The sequence below is a fragment of the Falco cherrug genome, chromosome 1 (genome assembly GCF_023634085.1).
Source record: "Falco cherrug isolate bFalChe1 chromosome 1, bFalChe1.pri, whole genome shotgun sequence".
Lineage (NCBI taxonomy): Eukaryota > Metazoa > Chordata > Aves > Falconiformes > Falconidae > Falco > Falco cherrug.
In genome coordinates, this window is record NC_073697.1 from 66,664,731 (window position 1) to 66,682,118 (window position 17,388).

Genomic DNA, 17,388 nt, shown 5'->3' on the forward strand with positions numbered 1-17,388 from the left:
GAGTCAGGGGAGCGATACAAATCCGGAAAGCCACATAACTTGATACACGAGACACATTCTGCTGCAGATTCTAAGATGAGAACTTACTCTCTGAAGCAGTGAGCTGCAGATACAAGCCACGTATTGCTGATGAGTGTTGCACCACAGCGATGGACATTATTGTATTGCAAACTAGCTTGCCACGGCCAGTCCCCAGTCTCTGCAGAAGAGAGTCCACCAACTATTCGCAATGATGATGATTTCGCCATTGACTTGACTGATCTGTTCTGCCGTAACCCACAAACTGTCAAAGGAGAAAGAGTGTATTAGCTAGTTTTCTGTTTAGTAAATATGTCTGTGGAAAACATGTAAAATTACACACCACATCAGTTTTCTAACAGTATTAACATCAATAAGAAATCATACCTTCCACCAGCCACCCAAATCAGAGATCTTCATGCACAACCCATTCTGTTAGAAGCCTGAATGAACAACTGACTATTATGGAAAGCCATGATGGCCAGCCATTCAGGTTTAGCTGTGTGATCAGCCCAAATTGGGAATCAAAACCTTCACCACACACCCAGGACATTTTCCTAATACAGGGATTGTCAACTTTGATGTCCCAGGTAATTTGTCATTAGGAAAAAACACAAACAAGGCAAAATCTAAGATGGGAATGATCAAAGCCATGGGTTTTTACCATGCATGCATGCATGCAGGTAACATCAGCAAGATGTCACCTGAAAACAGGCAACTGTGGGTTGTACAAATGCAAGTGAACCTGGAGCGAAACTTCAGGCAAAGAGATCACACTAACCCAAGCTGGAAATGACAAAGGCATGGATAACTCCAGCATGGTGAGCATCCATGACAAAAAGTATTATCCTCCAACCCCCCAGAGAAATGAAAATATCCATGATTTCAGCCACTAAACTCAGGATATTCAAGAGTAGCTGAAGCTCCCCTGTAGCTTTAGAAGCTTCCTCAATGGACAGAGCTGCTTCAGCTGTCTTCTCTCATGCAAACAGCACCAAATCCATCTTACCTGGACCAAGACCCACTAGTTTTCATCCAGGCCCTGATTTCAGCTAGACATTAGGAAAGTTGAGACAGGACTATCCCAATTCATTGAAAAAGAGACAGAGCTAAAAATTATTTACATAGTGACAACACAATCCAAACCATTGCACTGCCTGTCTCACACAGACAGTGACCCAGAGGGGGACAAAGCAGAAATCAATAGTATGTCACTGAAGAGCTGCCAGCCTCAGGGCCCTTGAAGTCCTCAGATGCAAAACACTAGAGCCACCCAGTGTAGCCTCTGCCCCTTTCTGCTGGGGTCTGCACAAGGTTATGTGAACAGTACCTCACAGTCAAAAGCAGCAGCAATAACACAGCAGATTGAAAGCTGTTCATAAATTTGAAAATAGAAGACAAAAAAAAGTCATACAATATTGAGAAGCTCAGTTGCTCAGTGCAGAGTCTGCCCTGTTCTGAGATTTAAAGCCACAATGATGGAAATCAGCCTAATCTAAATCTACTTGTCCAAAACTTTCTGTGTGAAAGGAAAACTGGAGAATATACACTAATTAATAATATTGTCTGCACTAGTATGTTTCCCTCTGGAAAGCTATTGGTAATCCTCAACTACTGGTCCTAAAATTGCACAATCCTATCAACCACCTGAACAGTCAATGTTCAAAACTGGGGGAAAACTCACAGTTCCATCAGTGCCCCAGAACATCAGCACCTAAAACGGACCCAAAAACCTGATGATATTTAATCTTCTATTACTTGACGGCCTGCTGCTAAGGAATGGACCAAACCTTCCCAGAGTTAAAAGAAACCCAACTCATAAGCAAAGATTTTTGTAATGATTGTTAAATCTCCAAATAAGCTGACTTCCTCCTCTGAAAGGAGGAAATCTCTAACCCAAACTACCTCAACCTAACCCCCACAGCAATACCTTGAGGAGACTAATCACATTGCCTTATATTTCCAGAAGGAACAATTTTGTGCTACCAGCCATTCCAAAATCGAGAATATTTTCATTGTAATCACAGGCTGATATCTATGCATTTCCTTATGGTCCTTCCTTCCTTCCTTCCAATGCATCCTGAGGAAAATGACATCTTCCTAATGTCTGTGAGCACACAGAAAGACATTACTCCAAACTTCTGCATGTGCGTAATTCTACCAGCTTTTGGGACACTTCTCACAGGCTGTGTTACAGGTCTCTGCTAGGCTGCCAGCCTTAAAGCACCAGTTGAATAACATGCTGGTGCATGTTCAGGTGTAAATCTCATCACTTAACGTGTGTATAGGAAAATAACAGGTAGCAAGGTGGAGATGAACTGTTGCACATCCGCACATATCCAAGTACAAGAATCCAGTGTCCAAGACAAGCATATATGAAACAGATTCTGCAGTCACTGCTTCAAGATGCAGTTCTAATGCTTCACTACAGGGATACAGAGGACAGGATGTCTGCCCTGTGCAGACAGGATTAGACTTGACAGAATATTCTATTTAAGCATATGTTTTAATCAATTTATAATAGAGATTTCTTCTATCTATAATCTGCTCAAATATAAAATGCACTCAAATCCATGATAAGGATTCTCCTGCCTTTAGCACATTATAGTACACCTTTCAGCTAGCTGTCTGGTCAACTAGCAGTCAACTAGACCAAGCAATTAAGTTCCTTTATTTATTGGAACTCCTCCTTGCTCACTCAGTTTTACTACGTACACCTAGGAGTCCCGTGAAATGTCTTAGCTTTCATCTAGAAACAATGGCTTAGCCTCTGCATGTCCAAATGCACGATGAAGCTGATGCAGTGTAAAAGCTCCCACTGGTACCAACAGCAGCTCCATCAGGGTAGTAAGTAAGTGTGTCCTGAACACTACAGTGCTCTGCCCTCTCTAAGTCCTCAGCTTCTTAGACGACATTTAAGATGCACCCTCCACCTTCCACACCAGGACTGCTGGAGGCAGAAGCACGCTATAGGCACTTACATAGCAGGACCTGCGAGTCTCCTCTCTGCCCAACTCTAGGGATTTCTATAGAGCCCTCAGCACTTGCTCCTTTCTTTCTCATAGAATTGCTGATAATAATAATAATAATAATAATAATAATAATAATAATAATAATAATTTACAGAAGGAATTTCTCACTGCAAAAAACTGAACGGGAAACTCAGTAGTGGGTGTAGACTTTTTCTAGAACTGATTTTAACCCCATTACCGCTATTTTCAAGCTAGTCTTCACAAGTATCCCAGAAGACACTAACAAAAAAGGCTTCCTTGTGACTGAGCAGGATCTCCATAAACACGTGGCTCATCTGTGTGAAGTACAAGGTCACATTCATTAGACAGAAGGATGAGAAAAAAGGCTTCTAAGGGCCAGGAAAAGTGCTCAGAGCCTATTAATGCTAATTAAAACAAACAGAGATTTCCTAGGTTTAAAAAGCCTTCACTTACTGTCATTGAAGAGGGCTTCTGCTCTTTTTGTGTCCATATCTGAAACAAACAAACAGTCAGGGTAAGGCCAGGAGAGACAAAAGGTTTCCCATCTGCATGGTTGTCCCACCCAACAGCTATTTGAGCCCAGGGCACTGCAGGAGGTATGGCTGAGGGGGCCTGCTAGAGAAACCAGCGTAGCTCATGCATGGTCATGTTCTTGTGCTGGCTATTGCACACCTCTCTGCCATGCTGCTTATTGCTCTTCGGCCAGCCAATATCCTCCGAGGACCAGGCACAGGGTCTCCTCCATGCTGCTGAACCCTGATGTTTCTGGAGGGTAGTACAGACAAAACAAGTCTTGTATTACTGAACATCCACAATTTTGTTGGGGGGGGGAATTTTAGAGTGGAAAAATATTTTACAAAATTTTTGTAAACAATAAACTGGCTACATTTTACAGCAGAGTGAGATCTGGTACTCACTCTGTGCTCTCTTCCAGATCAGAAAGCACAGACTTTACTGCAGCAATGTCAGATTAGAATAACAGTGGTTCACTCTATCTTATTGAGTAACAGAGTGTCTCGTACACTATAAATACTAAAATAGATAGTTAATAGCAATTTATTGCACGGCACAGCGGGTTCCAGCAATACATTCCCTCCTTTAATATGCATGTTGTATGTTTATGGACAATACAGTATGCTCATGCTGACAGTAGCAAGCACTGGCTCATGGTATAAGCCTGTTCCCCTTCTTCCAGAATGCTATTTTCACCAGAGCTATCATTTTAGTTCCCAGCAGTCAAAACAAATCTAAAAAATAATCACAAAAAATAATTATCACACTTTCAATACAATTTTTAAATTATGTAGTGATTCTTGTACAGCATCCACAACTTCACATTTTGCAGCTACATAGCCTTTCTCAGCAGACTCTTGTCCTTACCCACTTATTTAATTTCTCTTTTCCCTTTGCAGCTACACAGAATAATACCCTAGTTTTGGATCAAAACCACACTAAACCAGGAGGAGTCTCTCGAATGCGAAGGGCTCTGGCTCATCCTTGTCACCTGTTGTGTTTGTATCACTTGCATTTTTCTTGTGAGATTGACACTCCTCCTGGTATGCAGGGTGAATTGCATGTTTGCAATCCACTATTACTAGACATGTACTCATTCATTTTCTTAATATGATATTAAGCAGATTATGACAGAAAAATGAAACAAACAGAACTCCTGTGTACGTACAGCTTGACTTCAGGGGATGTACAGAGCAAAGGCAGTGCTAGGGCTGCTGTATGTGCTTGTAGTCACTGCATCACTTTGTAAGAATGAAACCTGAGTTATAGTTGGACACTTATACAGCAACACAGTCTTATTCGCTATAAACAGGAACTGTTCACATAATAAAGATAATCGTTTTACTGCTGAGGAACAGCTTGCAAGGTCTCCTTTCAGTAAAAATGCTCACTTGAGCATTACTTTCTCAATTCCTATGAAAGAAGGAGGAAAACCCTAAAGTACAGGTACTTCTGCATTTGAGGAATGTCAGTTATATTCTGTGAGTTTCCATGGATAATACAGCAGGTTGCTGCCAAGATCCCTTACATCAAAATGTAGTAATACCAGACAGTAAAAGCTAGGCCAGCAGAGGTGGTGTAAACATCACTGTTTGCTAAGTTACGAAGGGAGGGGGAAAAAAATGTGTGCTGAGCTGTGCTAAGAATTTGGCTTCTTTACCTATGTCTTTGTATCGGCAAGAAGTATTTGAAAAATCTGGCCCTGCTTGTTTATTTCAACTATGACGAGCATCCAATGTTTTCCTAGAAATTCATACAACTAGCTCACCATTGGAGTCACTCTAACATTTTGTAGCTGGAAACTGGTAAGAAACCAACAAACATAAATAACAATTAAAAAGCACCTTTTGCCTTCAAGTGCAATATTGATAATAATGTTTTTTTAGCTCCTCTCTGGGTGGAGAGACATTTACCTCATAATGCCTAATTATAAAGCCTGCAGTCAATTATTAACACTTACATTATGTTGCAAAGCTCATTGAGAAGACAAAAGGAGCAACCAACTTGTTCAAGCACAGTGCCGGAAGCAATTCAGTTGGCATGTTCTCACTGCACTGAGTTTTGCTGTGAGTCACACAGCTGTTCTGCAAGGCACCTGTCTATATCTCTGTTTGCCTTTTTACAAGGCACCTAGAAAAAAAGTACAAACCCCAAGCGGGCAAAATTTTATCCATTGCTTCCAGTTGAACCAACCTGCATATACATGGAGAAACAAGTCTTCTGCACCCACACTGCAAGTCCTCAATAGTATGTCTATACAGCTTTGAATTTTAGCATATTTTATAAAATATCATGACTATGCAGCCGATGTACTCTCCCACCCACCCACTGCTGAAGGAAAAAGGTCAGTGACACCTGTCAATAAATTCAGTGTTGTATTCACCAGGGTAGGGGCACTGCTTTGCTTTAAGATCTGCCAGATACGGTGCCCTGACCATGTGTTCCACACTGTGAGCTGAAACACAAGTACTAAAGAAAAAAATGACAGCAATGGAGAAAACTTCAAAATAAAGGGAATTTTTAAGAACAGAAAGCAGGTCTGTCTGGCAACAGACCCGGGAACCCATCATGCAGATCAAGACAGGTGAGATTAAGTGCACAATAACCAGGACTCAAAACCAAGATCCCAAATCCAGAGCACACGTGTTTGTAAACCTGAACTAACTGACACTATTTTCAGATAAGCTGAGCCCACAGCAGATCCCATCAAAAAGAGGAAGCACTTTGGGTTACACGGTACTGCTGAAAATCAGGCTGCTTACTGGTTTACCTCGTTAGGGGCTTCCCTTCGTTTCTTACTAGCTTGACATTTTGGCCTGGTCAATAGCATAGCTGTTCACATTGTGCCAGCCAACATGTTGCAAGCCCTGCCTTGAAGCAATCTCTTGAAAGGCACGAGAGACAATTTCGCTGCCCTGCTCATTTACTAGTTGCCCTAGTTGTTTGCACTACCAAGAAAAAGCATCAATTAGTAACAATTAAATTGTTATATCTTGTCCCAGCCACATACAGCTGCAAAAATAGTTGTTTGTGCCACATTTAGGAAAACAGTGTTCAGGCTTCCACTGTAAACAAGAACAAGTTCAACTTGAACATGTGTTGCCTACCTGTAAAATGAAAGTTGCTATTTAATTGAAGTTCACCTAACTTAAAAGAGAAAACTAATATTTAAATTAAAATCACAGCAATCGAGGTTTAGGGACTCCATCTTTCAGAAGAAGGCTCTGTTCTCCAACTGGACAAGCATTTTTGCTAATAAAGTTATTTTGTATATTTGGAAAATGGAGTATCCTTAAAACATACTTAAATCATGGGTCTTAATTTCTGACTAATGAGAATAGTGACTTGCAGTTACTATTTAAGATTGACAATCTATCTAAATTTTTTTACTCCTCAACACATGTTTGAGGAAATGTGGAAAGAAAGGAAGAGTAAGCAAGAGCAGGAAAGCATCTGTTTTGGTAGTTGTTTATATGCAAGAGCCAGTTAAGGCCAGGATTTCTAAGGGAGTCCAGTGCCCAAAGCCCATGGATCTATTTGGCAACCATCTGAACATTTGTAGGTTCACAGTTAACTGCAGAGTGAATGTGACCACTTACCTCTGAGGGATTCAGAGATTCCTACAGAAAAAATGTGTTTGCTTTGCCATGTCTCTAAATAATATCAGTGCCACTGTATCAGAAGAACTAATCTTGCATCCACCACCTCATTTCATTTTAGCCACAGAGATCAGTGTGTATATTAAAAAGAAATTAACAGGTAGAACTCTCAGTGACATAAATGGACCAGACATCATATTGAAGTAGTACAAGCAAAGCAAGCAAGTGCATTATTAGGGGATATTATGCATTTTCAGTGTGGAAAGGGCCAGAGATGGCTGCAAAAATTAAAGATGAGAAATCCATTTTAAAAATCTGATACAGCTTTACCCAATTACGTAGTTTTTTGCAGGTGTTGATTCCCACAAGAAACTCAATTTTCTCTAAAGGGTTCCACCCTTGATTTTCTATATGTCATAATATAACTGCTAGCTTCAAAAACAAACTGCATGTTCTATCTTCTATTATATCAAGTTCCTACAGCATGCTTGTATAAGGGTTTTTTTTCCACTGAGAGAAGGCACAATAGACATTATCTTAAAAGGGGTATTAAGGGAGGAGATGATTTAAACATTAAAAAAAATTGGAAAAGTATGTGCTTCAGTATTAATAATACATTCTTGGTTATGCATTTGAAGCACAGCTTTGTGAAATGCACCAGGGAGCAGAGGAAGCATTTTTCCCACTGCCTTTTTTTAACATTTTAATAACAACTTGCTCAAAAAGAGAGAGAATTACAAAATTCTCAGCTGCATCAGAAAACAGGGGGCTCACCTAGTTCAGTGTTATTTAGGGTAACAACAATGCATGCAGGCAAAACAAGGATCTCTGGCAAGTTCCAGTAGGTCACCAGTCTGGACACCTGAGAGGAATGTCACAGAGTGTATCTGTCCTGCAGTGCAGGCAGAGGTGGGGATAACGGCTCTACTCTGATACTCTTATTACATTAAAGACCATGAAGGCCTGAGGTACTGGGGTGATATGGGAATGAGAGCAGCAAAGAGCAGACTCAGTCATGTTCCGTAAACTGTAGCCAAAAGGAAATGCAGGAGTTTCCTGAAAGATGGCAGAACATGAGCTTTGGGCTCAGCAGGAAAGTTATGCTCTTGTGTCGTTATGTAGTACACACAACCCAAAATGTCTCTCCACTAACCTTCCAACATTCTCACCGCTCTCCCAACAGGAATTACCTCCCTAGAGTTATGTACCCTTGTAGAAAGGAGTAGCAAAACATGGCTTAGATACAGGTGATGCAATTCTCATTCCTTCAGCAGGGGAGAGTAACCTGGTAGAGACAAGACAAAGGCTTTGTACCTCTAATTGCCCCTGCTGCCCAGCCCTTCCCTGCCTACTTATGTCCACTGGACCTGTCCTCACATCCCTGACTTCACCCTCCACCATCAACCACATCTTAATTCTGTCCATGAGGACAGGCAGAGATGCAGACTCCACTGCATACTTACAGCAACTCCATCTGGGCATCCTGCAGCCCAAAGAGGGCTCTGTGTGAGGAACTATGTACCAGTTGTGCAGCATGTATCCTAGCTGACACAGTTTTTATTTTCCTCCTGACCTACACTCATGACCTGCAATCAAGTGTTACTACAGTAGGGGCAGCCCAAATCACTTGCAGCCTCTGCAGACAAGGCAGAGAAAGGGAAAAACAAGAATTGAGTGATGAAATTAATTAAATCAACTTATCTGGGTCATCTAAGAAGTCAGGCCAGAATGATTTCCTGCTTAATTCCTTCGTCACAAGCATGTCCTTGCAAAATATTAATTTAAAAATACATTTCAGTTCCTCCCATTTCAGTCAGCCTCTCTAGACTGTTGCAAATGCTGAAATGTACCATCTTGTGCCAAACTAATGTCCTCAAAGTGGAGGAACCTCAGATCTCTAGTGTATTTCCCAATGTACAGATGCATGTCCTGTTCCACTCCCCCAAGCTGCTGTTGTAGCTGGTAAAGTACAAAAAACCCCAGACTGCTAAGTACATTTATTCCAGATGAAACGTTCCTCAGTCATCCAGGTCAGACATTCATCTACAAGTCTCCCACAGGAGACTCGATAAAGAAACAAGAATGTGTCTCCCAGGTTCTGCACTTTGTACTTGTAAGAGCTTTAGCAAGACCCAGATGCCAGATAAATAGAAACAGTAACAGTTGACTTGTTGACTCATTGCTCATGGTCAAAACCCTTGGCAGTGCAACAGGTGGGAGTACTTCCTACTCACTTTGAACAGTGCCAGTAATCTTGCAACCAGTTTCTTTCTGACATCAGAAGTATATTCCCAAAAATACATTTTGGGAAACTTCCAACTTACCTGATAAAGGCAAATAGTCTGGCAAGCTGCTCTACACTTTGCTTAATAGGGATCCAGGCTGTGAGGTGACTGTGTTTCTAACCAAGAACCCCTGCGGAAAAAAATTCAGCCTTGTAGATCTCTTCGGTGCCAGAACTACACAAAGGACAAACTGTGACACCTTCTTCTTTCAGTGCCAGTAGAAGAGCAAGTCCTAACGTGGGTGTTTCCAAGTCACACAACTTTGATATCTCATTTTGCTGGCCCTTGCACTGCTGTTCAGAGAAAACAGGACTTAGTTTGCTTGATTCTCCACAAAAAATATTTGGGCTTTCAGTGGCATTTGTACACAAGTGCAGAGACCTCTGTCATTCCTATTTTCAATCAAAGCTATAGCAGATGCCTGAAGATTCCACTGTCCTTGACCAGGGGACTATGAAGTCTAACTAAATAAGAAAGCAGAGACTTCAGTAATAACACATCTGAAGATACCCCGATACAAATGTATTTTTACAGCCCTATGTAAAGAACATCTACTGTTTAGCAATGATACAAAGCAAAGACTGTATTATTTTGTTTTCCTTTGAGTTTTGCACACTTGCTATTTTTTCACACCTGTATGATCAAGCTTCTCTTTTTGGGGAAAAAAAAAACAAACCCCAAACCAACCACCAAAACCAAAAACAAATTGAAGCAATGAAACATTGTTAGTTAATATTTTATCCCCTATCCTCAGAATGAAGAGGCAAAGCAAGTTCTACCCCTGACCTGGCAGACTACTTGGTTTTGTACTGCTGCCCTAAACTGCAGCTGAAGATCCTAAATGTTGCACCCAATTTGCAGGAATTTGTTGGAGCTGATCCTCAAAGCAAATACTTTTGAGTGAAGTGCAAGCCGAGACATGGTGTTGAACAAGATGATTACATCCAGGGAGGAAGACTTAAGGAGATTCTCCTTATCAGACCCTGCTAACATGCAAATAAGTAAATGTAAGTAAGCACATGACTTGGATTTGTTCAACTAGTTAGCTATGCTTACTTATTAGCTAAACTAAGCTATACAGTGCCCCCAGATTAGAATCTTTCAATAAGGTGATTACAATGAACAGGTTAATGATTTTACAAGCCATTATAAAAATGTTCTCAGTTTGCCTCCAGATAAACAAGGTTTCCAGCTGGCAAAACCATCAAAGCTACAATGAAGCAAGATTTAGAAAGGTGCTGCAGAGCATGGGAAAAATCTAGTGCTTCGTAGCTTTCCTTGGTTTAAACACTAATGTTGGATAGGCTATTCCAGTACGAGAGACAAGTGGGAAATGCAAAACCTAGAAACTTCTCTGGACTTCCAGGATCTGTTGAAAATTGTCACTTCTCCTGGATGTGAGGAAGACGAGCTTTATAAATTGAGACCAGCATCTCCTCTAAAAGCACAGGAGTGCTCTGTTCTACACTCTTCACTTGAGTCAACCTAGTTTTCTTAAATAGCAGCACCAACGGGAGCTTGCCTAAGCATTATAGCACTGCTGAAATCCTATTTGCAAAGAAAGATCTAAATGGAACCTTTTATTGTTGTCTCCTAGAAATGGCAAGGTATTGTTTATGCTCCTTTGTGTCACTTCTAATGGTTGCACAATGCTAGTCCTGTAGTAAGTAGTAGACCTGTGTAGTCAGTGTTTTATGGTTAGGCTGGGAGAGCCAAGGAAAGCAACACCAAGTTTATCATGCAACTTCGATAAAGTAACACAGAGATGTCATCTTTTACTGAGACCAAATATTTAATGAAAAAATTGTGACCAATTATATCACTGATTTTTTTATTATTTTTTTTTTTTAAAGCTAGCAACTAGTGCATTACAGTAACAGTCCTGGTGCAGTTCAAGGTCAACTAAAACAGAGTTTTACCATACATTTACCAGACCGAATAAAAGCAGCTAATCAGGTAACTCAATGAGAAGATCACAGTCCTTTTCTAACAAGCATTTTTATATGGCTTCCAATTTTATCCTTTATGTAAGGCACCAAAGTAAACTGAAGCTTCAAAATTCATTAAATCATGACCTGAATGTCTTTAAAAAGAAACCCCCAAAATTCTTTGGATTTCTCTAGTTGATGCCCACATACTATTTCCATCTGGAAAAAATGACATATGCACTTTGCTGAACAGGAACTACTGGCATATGAAAAACACCACCGAGCAATGGTGATTCTTTGCCCAAAGGGATGTCACCTGTCACCCTGAGCCATTCCAATGGGGAAGACTGGTTGGCCCATCAAGAAACAATGGGTGTGTGACAGCTCATATTTTGAGTTTCACTGCATTGTTGCAATGCAGTGTGCCCAGTTCAAGCACCACAAGGCAGAACAAGAGGTTGCTCCTGGTCATTTCTGAGTGGGATGAGGTCTGGATCCATCCAGCATGGAATCTGGCCCAGGCTTCCTGTTCTTTCAACACAGCTGTCTGGCCTCTGCAGATCTCTGCTGGCTTGAGTAGTTGTGTGGAACAGCAACCAGCAAGTACCCACCCATATGCTGTACCATCACCCTTGTGCTTAGGAGTAAGCGGAAGGTTTGCAAAAAAAAAAAAAAACAAAACAGAGCAAGTAACTGCCTCTTCCTTTCAACTAGCAAAACATTCTTGAAAAGTCTGACACCCAGACAAAATGCTGAATATCTATGACTGAAGCCAAATCAGAGACAAGAGCCTAAGCCTGCACAAAAATTCTCTAAACAGATCACAAACGTAGAAAAGGAGGAAAATTCACCTTTCAGTGCCTGTTTGGTAATTCACTAAATCAAAAAGATAGTGCTGTTAATTTTCATATCCTGCATATGCAGGTCTGCTTTGCAAAGAAGGGGCTGGAACCCCAAGCTGAGAAGTCACGTAAGAACTTTTTCCCTTGCTTTCCCCTTTTCCCTGGGGAATTTTCAAGCATTTTGATCATCCCACCAAATATTATTTTTTCAGTGCACTGGCTGTTTCCCCGCTGTCATTCAAGCATCATTTCTGTACTTTCAGGTTCCTCAGAGAAGCAAACATCTAGGGAATATATTTGTGTCACTGTATATTGAATCACTGTAGTGAGGCTCCTACTCTTTATCCTGATAGTAGCATAAGGTTACTACTGTAGTTTGGAGGGAGGCTAAGGCTGTACTGTGAGGCCACAGAGCAACTGCTCCTGTTCAGCCATACTTAAGACATATTTAAAAGACTTAGGTGGGGTTTACACATTGCCACTGATTTTGTTCTAACTTAATGAGCAGGAGAGACCATCATTCAGTTACAGCCATCATAAGAAGGGAAAAACCAAGTCCCATCAATCAGAAAAAGACAAAAACTACCTTTAAGAGAGATGTAATATACTTACTTGAGATGACAGAAGATCTGACATTTATTCGCAGGGGCCCTGTGTATTTTTTCAGGCCCCTCCGTAAGATCCTTTCAATTCTTTCTCGCAATGCTTCTCTAGAATCCGTGGAGGAGAACCAGAATGTGAGCAAAGCCTCTGCCATCACACCATCAGCATCTGGGCTACAAACCAACGAAACAGCCTGGTTACCTTCAGCCCATTTCTGCATTTCTTAGTTTCTATCTTAGCTCCTCTAGCAAGGACTATGTAACATAAAGGATTAGATACATTTTTGAACATTTTGTACATATTTGAGAGAAGGAATTGCCAAAAGAAATCCAAGCAAATGCTGAGTGATTAAACACGTCTTGGGCCAGAGGAAGGCATGGTGCTTTCTGTGAACAAACGGGCAGACCAGTATTGTAACGGAGTCTAAAAAGCAGTCACTGATGACATGCTTGGGACACAAGAACAGGAGGGAATGAACTGCTCTGAATGCAATGAAAAACTAGATATACAGCACTTTAGAAACAGGCAGATGGTTAATGGTATCTAGAGCAGGGGTCCTCAAACTACGGCCCGCGGGCCGGATACAGCCCCCCAGGGTCCTCAATCCGGCCCCCGGTATTTACAGAACCCCCCCGCCCCCCCCCCCCCGCCGGGGGTCTGGGGAGGGAAACCAAGCAGCCGCAGATGACTGCCTGCCACTTCATCCGCATGCCGGCCCCCTGTTTAAAACGTTTGAGGACCCCTGATCTAGATAGAGACTTTTCAGGGCCCTGTACATACAAAGAATAAAAAATTCCAATCATCATCAAAAAGGTACTTGAGCAAAGGGGAGAGACCACACAACCCAATTCCACCACTGCAACCTCTTGGGAGAATGTGACTAATAACCTCACATTATGCAACAATAAATGAAACTCGGCAGCATATCCACAATCTACTTATCACAGTCCAAGAGATGGACCACAAAAGGGGCCTTTAACATCCCACTGAAAAGTACAAGCAGCAACCAGTCTGGGACATAAAATTCCACAGTTCTGATGTAAGATCAGAGGAAAGAAAAGGAAGAAAAATCTTCTAACAGGCTGAAGTTACACGTAGTAGTATTTATTTTTCCTGAAAGCATCACAGTGCAAGAGACTGAATGCTAAATGGCAAACACCTACAACTACAGAAGTGGCTAACCTGGCATAGTAAATCTTGCTCTGTGCTTGCAGATGGCTTATCCCTGGTCATTACAGAGGGAAGATAAGAGAACTGAGAACCTTCTCTCCTGTGCCTCCTCCTACCTGAGCCAAGAAACACTGGCACAACCCACAACAGTTGGAATCACAGTTACTTCATACAGGGAGGAGATAAAAGCAGGTTGCTCTGTCTTAAGCATCATCCTGATAGGAAAGGAAAAGAGAAGATCTTCCAGTTATATCTCACTGTCTTCGGAATTTTTTAATTATATAGAGGAAAAATAAGAAAATTAAAAAGAGGAGGCAAGTAGCTTACACAGGACTCATGCCATCAGGCTCTGATCTTCGAAAGGGACATGCACCAGTATGAAAGAGACATTCCTGCTATCATCAGTGGAGGGCAAATAAAAAGCCATGCGTTATGAGCACACCAAGGCATGCTGAGTGTTTCGTAGCTGAGCGGAAAGACACGTTCCTTGCCTGAAGGATCTCATAATTAAGACTGAGTAGCTAGACGTAAAGTTTCCAACAGGCTGTTTTTTCCCTCTGTGCCAACTTCAGCATGATTGCTACTCTGTTTATTTTCCAGATATTATCTGATCCATCTGTGGGTGTTGCTCTGCATTTCTGAGGTGTTCCCTCACCTCTCCCCCCACTCCTCTTCCTGTGCTGTGCCACACTGGAATTAACATCTCAACTCTTGCAAGCACACCACACCTCTTGAAACCCTCAGGTAAGTACAGCCCACCTTGAATCACTCACTATATAGAAAAGGTCCAGAACCAAAGACTCTAGTCGAGATTTGTTTTGTCTTTCTTATTAAGCAGTGGGCATTAATACTAATGTATTCAAGTGCATTAATAGTAAATAATTGTTTATATTGAGCCAAAAAATATGCACAGTACTTTCCAAGCAAATTCACAACATCGACCCTGCTTAAAAGAGTTTGCAGCCTGAGCATTGAAAGAAGCATAAAACTTGTATATTTGAAAAAGCAAACAAGCTTCGGTGCATACAAATCTTGCATTCAATGCTGCAAACATCACAGCAAATACCTCAGTCTGTCCTTGGGAACAAGAAGTAATGATCGGCCCCTCAGATCCTTGAATCACCTTATCTACACCTACAACGCTCCAGTCAGTATCAAAAAAAGTATTCCTAAAGCTACATTCAAATAACTACTTGTAAATGGGATTAAGCTAAAGTAGAGCAGGAGGCAGGATGTCACAAACTGTAGAAGAACAAGAAATACATTCACAAGAATAAGATCTTGAGGTTGCTATCATTAGTTTTGCAGCTTTAGCACATGATTATTAAGACTTTCAAGATTTACTTACAACGCTATGGGCTCTGTCACTTAGGAACAAGACCTTAGTGTTACAACAGACACTTCTATAAAAAAAGTAATTTTCAGCACTCAATGGTGGTCAAAAATCAAACTTTAAGTATTACTGGCAAATGAACAGAGAATAAAAGAGGGGAAAAAATTTGCTCAATGATAATCCCAACCACAAGTCTGACCCCTTCATCTCAAACAGCAAGGACAACAGACCCAAAAGAGACATGGAACAGGGTGACAATGTGACAAGGAAGTTTCTGCAAAGAATGCCTGAGCAGGCTGGGACTTGCAACTGAAAAAAAGAGCAGCACTCATGCAGTACAGGAGAGAAAAGGGATAAGATGGGAGTGTCTGACACCTCTAATTGCATGCAAAGGAGGGATAGAGGTCAACTTTTCACCACCTCTTCCAGCACAAGAACTAGGGTCCATTCAATAATCCAAAGAAGGTGGCTCTTCACAAGTAACTCCCTACACTAAAGGACTGAGGTGCATGAATTTCAGGAGTCCAGGGGAGACTGGACAAGTCCTTGGAAAATAACTCCGCTGGAGGCTGCTGCAACCGCTCCAGGAAATCCCAAGTGGTAAACAGCTGGAGGTAGGGAGCATACCAAGAAGCAGTTATCATACACATCTCTTGTGCTGCTACTGTTCCCTAGGCACCTACTTGTGCCCATTCTTAGAGGTGCAACAGTGACAAGTGGGATCTTCTGAATGAGCACAGCCATGATTCAGTTTTACTTTAAAAGCACAGTAGCAATACTAGAAGTAAAATGACATCTGCATTACAGTGAAGGAAATAGTTTTGAAAAAGGTTGGGTGGTTTTTTTTTTAGATAACTCAAATTATATCTGCTTTATTAGCTAAAGCTTGCTCCAGATCTGAACGCAAACTTGTATAGAATTTGGGCTAACTGAAGTTTATCTTCTGCATCAAGATCCAAAGAAGGTCATGGTTCACAATAAGATTATGGTCAGGTGGGGATTATGCTCCAGTTTTACACAAAATACACTTTACTGAATCAGATCAAATGGCGCTCTAGCTGGGCTTGGTGTACATTTCATCTGAGCTGTGTGCATTTATTATAATCTCACATACCTCACTCTGATTAAGCGTGAACGGATGTATTTTTTCCTTAAAATGGAATTGTAAAATGTCTTGTCGATCTGTTGAAAAAAGAAAAATATAAGATAACAACAAAAAAGGAGGGAAACTGATATATTGCTCGATGGAGCATTCAGAAAAAAGCATTCAGTTATAAACTCACAGCTACAGAGCCAAGAAATGTAATCCAGCCCAGCCTCTGGATAACATTTGCCACAGAACTCTCCTAAACTGTTTCCTAGTTGGCCTAAGGCACATCATAAAAAATTAACTCATTTTTCTAAATGTCCTATGACTACATCAGTGTGCCACTATAGCGCTGTCCTGTCCACTCCCAGGTGTAATGAGGGATATTTATAAGCATCCTTGAAACACACTGCTGCAATCCTCCAAAGCACAGCCTCCTAAAGATGGCCTACAGAAAGGGTATAGCGTGCTGTGCTCTGCACTGCACAGCACCTCCTGTTTTAAGTGTCCTTTCTGATACGGCACTTATCCTTGTTCTACAGAAATTTATAGCAAAACTACTAGTGATTTCAAATTATAACACCTCAGACACCCTTGTGATTTGCCACGTGTTGAGGGAATTGTCAAGCAACTCTCATCAGAAATCTAGGACTCATATGGAATCAATCCCCAAATGGCATCTTTGCTAATGCCTGCTTAACCACATCCTGCTTTAGGCTGAATGTTGTCTCAGGATTGCATGATGAGTCTGAGACAGCACAGTGTGATATAACATGGCATGAAATTCTGCCAGGAATCACTCAGGATCACTGAAGTATTGAGAAATGGCAAACTCACTAGTGAGTTATGCAGTTCCTCCTATCAGCAAGACCTAGTAAAATGAATGCATCCTGTAAACATCAAACACATGACAGGAAAAACTACATAGAAATGCTCTACAAAATCCTGCAAGTTGCCTTTTTTTGCAGTTTTCAGTCCATAAAGGCTGTCTGATTTAGCCGTCTCCAGATTTTCTGT

General features: G+C 41.2%; 1 protein-coding gene across 1 annotated transcript in view; it reads right to left on the minus strand.

The window, feature by feature from the left end:
• Positions 1-17,388, minus strand: part of LOC102048223 (transmembrane protease serine 11E-like) — a 41,774-nt gene that overhangs the window by 3,812 nt on the left and 20,574 nt on the right. Inside the window, exons 4-7 of the mRNA XM_014285606.2 lie at positions 16,399-16,466; positions 12,791-12,954; positions 3,465-3,503; positions 88-283 (exon numbers count right to left, since the gene is read on the minus strand). Of these exons, the coding sequence (XP_014141081.1) occupies positions 88-283; positions 3,465-3,503; positions 12,791-12,954; positions 16,399-16,466 (467 nt within the window). The remainder of the gene's footprint in view (positions 1-87; positions 284-3,464; positions 3,504-12,790; positions 12,955-16,398; positions 16,467-17,388) is intronic.